Raw genomic sequence first — 8,428 nt, forward strand, 5'->3', positions numbered from 1 at the left:
AAGAGGCTGAATAGAAGATAGAAGAGCAACGTCAACAAAATGTCGAAAATGTTCGACATAAAAAATAGGTTCATACACACGGCTTTTGAAGGATATTATTTTCGTCGGTGGTTGTGTATGCACAAACATTTGTTTCGGCGTATCGTCAATGAGATCGCGACAACGTGTTCATATTTCCAACAACATGCAGATGCTAGAGGTACAGTTGGTTTTACTCGCTTGAAAAAATACACTGTCACACTTCGTCAACTAACATATGCCACTTCCCCCGATGCACTAGATGAGAATCTTATGATGTTCGGACGTACCGCACAATAAAGCCATCAAAAAGTTTGTAAGTATGTCACGAGACATCAACACTTATATGTTCGGACATTCACATCTTTTCTACAGACAAAAAATTGAAATCGAATCTAGTTTCACCTTACTTGAGTGGAACAAAAAAATTGTAATTTTTGTCCAACAACAGTCTAATACACATCAAACACAATGCGACATATTCTGTAGTATCTAAATATACAAAATAAAACAGATAAGACAGCATCGATAATGTTTTGGCATATTGTTGAACTACTTTGAAGCAAACAAAAATACTAAACTAGAGATGGGTCATGTATGTTTGGTTCATTAAACCTAGTCAAACTAACAATTCGGCAATGTTTTCGGCTTTAAAAGTGTCACATCTGATTTGCCCAAACACAAGAACAATACAATTACAGCTCATCAATAATACATGTATGTGGGGTACAAGACTGGAATGCGACATTAAACGATATACATATTTTCCAATTATTCAAAAACTGATATTTCCCCATTCCAACTGCAAGAAGCGATTACATTAGACAAAATGGGATGAAATGCAACATCTACACACGCTTGTTCATAAGCTTTGATTTTGTTGATGAGGTGGCATGACTTGGTGTTATATATGTAAATAAAACCATCCGAAGAAGCAGACGCAAGTTTTTTCCCATCTGTACTGAAATTGCATTTGATGGGAAAACCAGAAACAAAATGACTTTCATATCTTTTGTATTTATCGAGCCGAAATGGAGATTTGGAAGAAAATATTGCAATGTAATTTCCATTTGATTGTGCCACAAAATACGGGTCGTATGGATGATGTCGTATACATGGACACGTATACGCTTCCACATAGATCTGAAAATAATAAGCAAAAATAAATGTAAGAAAAAGACATGTATTTTGATTTTGATAGTTTGTTATATTATTACCTGATTGGATAGAGGAAGTTGTCGAGAAACATCCCAAACAATGATAGAATTCTCACTAACATTGCTTTTTGATTCATCACTAGAAGAAATAAACTGTTTTGTATCATTCATAAATTCCACATCAAGAATTGGGCCAAGACCTCGAGAAAATTGATTTACCACATTTCCAGTTCTAATATCCCATAAACGAATCACACCTTTTGATCCTCCGGACAAAAACAGGTTGGAGTTGTTAGGATGAAATTTAACAACCCCAATAACCTGATCCTCTTTAAACACCCGAGTTTCTATCCCTTTTTCAACATCTATCAATCTTGATGTGCAATCATATCCACAAGAAAGCAAAGAAAATCCTTTCTCACACCACTTGATGTCTTTCACAGCTGCACTATGAACGTTTAATACCCGTGCTTTCTTCTGTTCATTGCTCCAAACGTTCCATATGTTTATGGAAGAATCCATACCACACGATGCAAGAAGATGACCTGCAGTCTTCAACACACAAAATGTTCTCTTCTTCTTCTGATCATTAATTCCTAACGAAAAGATCGGGAGTAACAAACTTACAATGACTGTTTGACCATTGTAGAGCATTCACAGCTTTTGTATGGCCGATAAGAGCTGTGGACTTCCTCTCAGAATTCGCATTGCCTCCTCCTTTTGGATTCCTTAACGATGACAAAATGTCTTTTCTTATGGAAGAATCCAAGATGCTTCCTTGAACTGAAAATAAAACGCTTTTGTTGAATATTGAGATAATGAAATTTATTAGATTTATGAAAATGAACCAGGTGAACAGGCTGAGGAAGATGGGGGGTCTGGATTGGGAATTTGAGGAGGAGCTGAAGCCATGAGTGCACGTTCACGCTTTGAAATGTATCTTCCTGAAATTGAAGATTCCGTGGAAATATGTTTTCCATGATCAAAATTGATGGATGTATGTGGGAGTTCAGGTTTAGCTCGTTTGAAGGGAGGAGGTGGATGTTTTTCATTTTCTTCATCTTCATCTGTATTAGTGGAGTAAGCATTGAAGAGTAGATCCATAGAGCATCAAACTCAATTCTGTGAATAACATGAGAAACTGAATTAGAATGAGAGCAAGTGTGGTAATGATAATAAGTCCCATATTGCATAGTGTCATGGTCTACAAAACTCCATTGAATGCGAAAAAAAACATACATGATAACAATTAAAATAAATGTAACTGTTTTTCTTTTCAAATGAATTCATGTCCATTTAACTAAAACTTACAAAGGTGACTAAAACAGTATCTTTGTATCTTTGTGCATTCTTTGAATCGTACAAATCAATTACTATATCATAGTTAACATTGGCATTTTCAACAAAGTGTGATTAGATTATCGACAAAATCATTCATTTGTCTAAAAAAATATTTATTTAATGATTCCTATAAGTAATCCTCGATTTCTGTTTTCTATTTTGAGTGTCCTCGTAGAATCATGTTTAATTTCTTCAATAATTAATAAATGAATCGTATGAAATAATACTAGGCAAAGAAATACAAAATGTCAAACACACTAACCCTAATGTCTCTATATAAATGTCTATATAATATCAAAATCAGATAACAAAAATGTAATTGTCTTCATCCATTTGTAACATAATCTTAAAGCTGAAACAAGTACTATTAGTTCACTGTCAAAATTAGAAACGATTCTCCACTTCACCACTTGTTATATAAAGTCAAAAGTAAGTACACCTAGAAGTAGATTAAAACCAAATCATAAGTCGAAGAAAATAGGTGATGAATGATGAGTTTTAGATCGTAGAGAAGAGAGATATTGACATGGTCACAAAAAACCGGAGAGGATAGGAGAGGGTGTCCAGAAAATTTCTTGTGTTCTTGACAGAAATCGAGACACAAGAGAGGAGAGTTTAGAGGAATCGATAGACGAGAGAGGAGAATTTAGAGATATTACAGTTCTTTCTTGTGTTCTTCACGGGAGAGGGTACTCCGTTATTGCGTATCCGAATAAGAGCCTCTTGACCGATATCGATGATTGAAAAAACCAGTCTACTCCTCGTCGTCTACATCCTGACATTTCGGCCCCGTTTGATAGTTGCTGACTGAGAAAGTTCTGACTAGGAAAGGTCTGTTTGGGTAAGAAATCCTGACTGAGTAAGAAATCTTGTTGTTTGATTGTACATCTGACTGAATGTGCTGAGTGATGAAAAATGACCATTTTACCCTGCTGTTATATATAGTGATGGATTAAATTGTTGAATAATTATAAAAACAAGTACATCCAAACTTCCAACTGTCCACTAACCATATAAATATTAAATGGAAAATGACCCTCTAAATTTCCACATTTATACTCTTTCCCAGGATTATCAATTATCATCGACTAATCCATACTAGTCTATACAAATATAAATATACATTTTTAAGAATTACTGTTTTGGAAGAAAAACTATTTACTTGATAAAAAACAACAACATACCTAGGAAATTCCATTATAATGGGATAGGAAGGTAGTCGTGTATCCATATAAAAAAAAAAAACTACTTTGTCACAATTCACAAAGATGATCTCTTACATAAAATATTTACTTTATGTATCTCATAATTTGTAACTCATCATTAGTGTTTTAATTGCTTAAACTCACATAATCCAAATTAATGTCATCACATAAAATGATACAGCATATTTGTTTTGAATTTGAGTTTGAAAGTGTGAATCTTAACTAGTCAAATAGCCTATTGAAGAGATTTTGGGTGTTAGGTGAAATCATGTATGGAGAAAGAAGATTTGAAGGGCTTTGCATAAGAAAATTATTATTCTCCAATAATTATAGTTTCTGTTGCTGTGCAAAACAGGGCTTAAATTAGGAAAAGAACAATTTTTTATTTCAAAACTAATTTTTGATTTCTGATTTCACAAAAAGGGCAACAACTCAAAACAAATCAAATCCTAAAACATTAACCTCAAAAAATATTAGGAAGAAAGGGAAAGCTTCCTGTTGTGACTTGCTTCTATGCAATTTGATACAGGGAAACAACTCAAAACAAATCAAAACAAATATGACACACAAGAAAAGGGCAACAACTCAAATCAAATCAATTTTTTATTTCAAAACCAATTATTATTCTTCCTGTTGTTTCTATGGAATTTGATACAGGGAAAGCTACAACTTTGTGAACAACAATGGCAAACAAGAAATAAAAGTCTAGCTCTCAAGCATAACCGATTTCAAAAATTATTAAGAAGAAAGGGAAAGCTTCAATTTGATACAGGTAATTAAAATTTCAGATTTATTAGAGCAAATCGGATTCTGATTTTATACATTATACATCAGATTGCATAACATGATAGCATAAGCGATTCTGATTTCAAATAGTATTAACATAACAGGAGAAGATTAGCTTACCCGTTTTTGATGAATTACAGTGATCTTGAATGACAGGGAAAGCGAGAGAAATTGCTCGGAGATGGCGAGTTCTCTTTAGCCGGCGAGACGGCGGCTAGATGGCAGCGACGAGTGAGATGGCGGTTAGCTGTCGATGGAGGAGGCGGCGATTTTTGTGTCTGCGCTTTTTTTTTTAGGTTACGTTTGAAAGAATGGGTATCGGATAACGAGGGAAGAAAGATAACAGAGGGGTAGAAGCGTCCTTATTACCAGTCAGACCCAGTCAGACGGGTATCAAACACCCCCTTCGTCTTTCTAGGCGACAGATTGGGAAGAAGGAAACCAGACCCCATGAGTCGAAGTTAGCAAACTCCACAGCAGCCGATGGGAGATGTTGAACTCAATTTGGGCTAAAATAATACCTATAATATTAACATGGGCTAAATTTATGCCCCTTCCTCTTTGCTTCTATGGGCCTCCGTCGAACCCGCCCATGTATTGGGCCGGCTTAACAACAACACACAAAGCATCATCAATCAGGATATCCAATATTCGTTTTTAAAATTCAATATAGCAATTCATCTACTCTGTCTAATCAGAAACTAAATTTCCAACCATTACTCAACTTCCTCATTCATCAAATCAAAGAAATTAAATCAAATCCAAAAAACATAGAAGCAATGACTAAAATATGAGACTTACAGGTTAGGCTACAGACTTGTAGTTATAACAACAGTTTGAGCGTTTGCAACCAATATGGAAAGACTATTTCATTTTCGCCTCTGTATATAATCATTTGGATACTGAAGAAGAACATAACTTTTCCGGTTACTAGTCTTCCAAAATCCAAACCATACAAGGAAATTGTGTATTTGTATGTGTTTGCTAGTTTTTGTAAGGGTTACCGTCATGTCACTATTGTTCAATCAACTTACATGTTATGTTTTAAATAGTCTTTTTTTTTTTTGCTTTCTAAGGGAACGAAAGATACATATATCGACTAATTTGGACGCTTGACCTATGTTAATAGTTTACCGATACCATGATAGTTGACACGTAGGAAATGATGTGTTAAGTTGTAATTAAATGTCACCATCTGCATCCTAGTCATAAAACATTGGTGACTAAGTTTTATGATCCTTGCGCATATAAACGGGCTTATGTGGAGAGCTTTCAGAATCAATTCAGGTAACAGATAAAGATAAAGATTTGAATCAAGATTAAATATGATTATTTAATTGGTTCAAATAAGGTTTATCTGAAAGTTACCACAACTATATAAAGACTTCTCTAGGTCTTCATAAATCCGATTCTACTCTCCCCAAGTTTTAGCTTTTCGGATTTCATAACCTTTCTCCTCTCTCTTAAAGTTTCTAGAGTTTTAGTCATTTGGGTGTGAATCATTAGAGGCATTCCTACTTTGGGTACTAGATCTTCGAAGAGCAACAAAGGAATTCAAAATCTCCAAGGATTCACAAGTATATACAATTATACTTGGAAGGTTAGTAAGCCAATCTCTCTTGTTAGTTTATATTCCTAGTTTTGAAAGTATGTTGTCATAATAGTAAAATCTAGATCTAAGGTGCATGTACACTTAAGACTACTACTGAATGCTTTTGTTGCTTAATTTTGTGTATAAATGCATAGAGAATACAATCCATTAGGTTTTAATTATAGACACTACTTGATAAAACTAAGAAAAATAATAGAAACCTGTTATTCGTAGGGTGCGACGCCCCTCTGGTCGTGAGGTGCTTTCGCAAATTTTCATGTTTTGATATTTGTACTACAATTTTGAATTTTAGGATTTATCTTTAGTTTTAAATATTATTTTAATCGGTTAAAATTAGATAAATAAACTATGAGGATAAATATGCTTAAGAGATTTGAAATTATAGATAATGATTTTAAATTAATTAATTAAAAGTTAATTAGAGATAATTTGGTTAAATCATTAATTTTTAAATTGTTTAAAAAATAATCACCTTACATATAATTATAGAAGTTTATAAAAGAATATTTAAAAACCCAAAAGATTTATATATGTAATATGATTACTATATGTAAAAGAATAATACAACATATTTCCTCACATGTTTAATTAAAGATAGTTAGCTGAATCAAGAGTAGACATCGTTCATGTAGTCAGACTATAAAAGAGGTATAAGAAAATGATATATAAAATGAACTTTGAATGAGTGTCATTTTCACACCGCTTCTTTGTGTGGTGGATTGTCCTTAGCCAGAATAGTTTGATAGGACGATGTCTTATTAAAAGCATAACATATAAAAGTACTAAAAATAAAATTCTCGTTCTTAGTTATTTTAGGAAAATATGAATAGTTTCTAATCCATGAGTAACACACATTATTTCTTATTGTAAATTTATGGAGCGTTTGTAGTTAACCAGCGCATAAATTTGAGAAGTAAGAAGAATATCGTGTGGCAATTGTGGTTGTGGTTTGTTAGTGGAGCATGTGCCGTTAAACGACACATCAATTAGAGAACCATGACATAATCAAAGGGCCACATGTTTTTGCATGGTTGGTTCACCGTCTTATTTGCAAGGTTGCAGAAAACGTTAGACGTTAGTTAGTCGGTGGACTGGAGTCTAGGGATTAATCTGCTAGACAGGATTAATCAGGGATTATTAATTATTAAGAAAATTATTCAAAAAGTTATAAATCTAACTTTAATCGTAAGAATATAAATAAATAAACATAAAAGTTTAATAATAAGTTTAACAAGCACAACAATTTATCATCCAATTAATAAGAAAAAGTTATTCAAATTTTAATATATCTTAAGAAAAGAAGTAAATTTGGGTATTTGTATATTTGAAAACATAGAAATTTTGAAAATTTTGGAGAAAAACTTTAAAATTTAATTTTTAAAATTTTATATATATATATATATATATATATATATATATATATATATATATATATATATATATATATATTAGTTGAACATTGAAATACTATGAACTTTTGAAATTTTGAAAATTTTGGTTTAATATTTAAAAATTTGGCCGATTAGGCTGCCTAGCACCGATTAGAACTGTCTGGCTCTGACTTTGACCCCCTTTGACGAAAACCGATTAAGCCGATAGATTAGCCTTAATCCTATTCGGTTGAAGACCGCCTACCGATTAATCGGCTGCTTAGACCGATTTTTACAACACTCTTATTTGTAAGACCTTAGTATCCCAGGCTCAAATTTGAGATTAACATGTCATTGAAGAGTTTCAATGAATCTCAAAAGATCTAGAAATTTCATAGTGATTGAAATTGGTAAAGTGCATTACCAACCTAAGATAAATTTGTGATGTGATTATGATATCCCTCCGCATAAATCGAATTGAAAATATGGAGCATAGCCTTAAAATAAATTGGGTAATTATCTAAGGATTAAATAAAGTAAGTTAAATTTGTCTCACTTTTTAGATGTCGTGTGTCGATGGTCTTCCTCTACCACCTTCTCCACCCATAAAATCCAATTTTTCCCTAATTTCTATTCTCCAAAGAGAGAAGCTCCGTGGTGGGGCTAATTATCTTGATTGGATGAGAAACCTAAGGATCACATTGAGGTATGACAATCGTGAATACGTGATCAATAAGCGTATTTTATAAATCGATTATAACTCAACTAATGAAGAAAAAGTTGTTTACGCCAAACACGTGGATGACTTGAATAAGGTGTCTTGCATTTTGTTTTCCGCCATGTCCTCGAACCTTCAAAAGGCTTTTGAGAACACTTAGGTGTATGAAATGAGTTTGCAATTGGCTGAAATGTTTCAACAAAAGGAATGGCAGGAACGGT

General features: G+C 33.1%; 1 protein-coding gene across 3 annotated transcripts; it reads right to left on the reverse strand.

The window, feature by feature from the left end:
- Positions 1-659: 659 nt before the first annotated feature.
- Positions 660-5,002, reverse strand: LOC111877831 (uncharacterized). Of its 3 annotated transcripts, none has more exons than XM_023874334.3 (6): positions 4,628-5,000; positions 3,176-3,445; positions 2,024-2,297; positions 1,803-1,958; positions 1,236-1,720; positions 660-1,161 (listed from the first exon to the last, which is right to left on the reverse strand). In XM_023874334.3, the coding sequence occupies exons 3-6, from the start codon at positions 2,277-2,279 to the stop codon at positions 790-792; spliced, it is 1,269 nt and encodes a 422-aa protein (XP_023730102.1). In that variant the 5' UTR covers positions 2,280-2,297; positions 3,176-3,445; positions 4,628-5,000; the 3' UTR covers positions 660-789. The 3 variants fall into 3 exon arrangements, with proteins under 3 accessions (XP_023730102.1, XP_023730101.1, XP_023730103.1); XM_023874333.3 differs by having other exon boundaries at positions 3,176-3,448; XM_023874335.3 differs by lacking the exon at positions 3,176-3,445 and having other exon boundaries at positions 4,628-5,002.
- Between the last annotated feature and the right edge of the window lie 3,426 nt (positions 5,003-8,428).

The sequence above is a fragment of the Lactuca sativa genome, chromosome 8, assembly GCF_002870075.4.
Source record: "Lactuca sativa cultivar Salinas chromosome 8, Lsat_Salinas_v11, whole genome shotgun sequence".
Classification (NCBI taxonomy): domain Eukaryota; kingdom Viridiplantae; phylum Streptophyta; class Magnoliopsida; order Asterales; family Asteraceae; genus Lactuca; species Lactuca sativa.

Coding starts and splice junctions, on each gene's coding strand:
- LOC111877831 (XM_023874335.3), bottom strand. CDS start 2,279: ATGGATCTACTCTTCAATGCTTACTCCACTAATACAGATGAAGATGAA. Junction 1,721..1,802: donor ACAATGGTCAAACAGTCATT/GTAAGTTTGTTA, acceptor TGAAGACTGCAG/GTCATCTTCTTGCATCGTGT. Junction 1,162..1,235: donor AACTTCCTCTATCCAATCAG/GTAATAATATAA, acceptor TATTATTTTCAG/ATCTATGTGGAAGCGTATAC.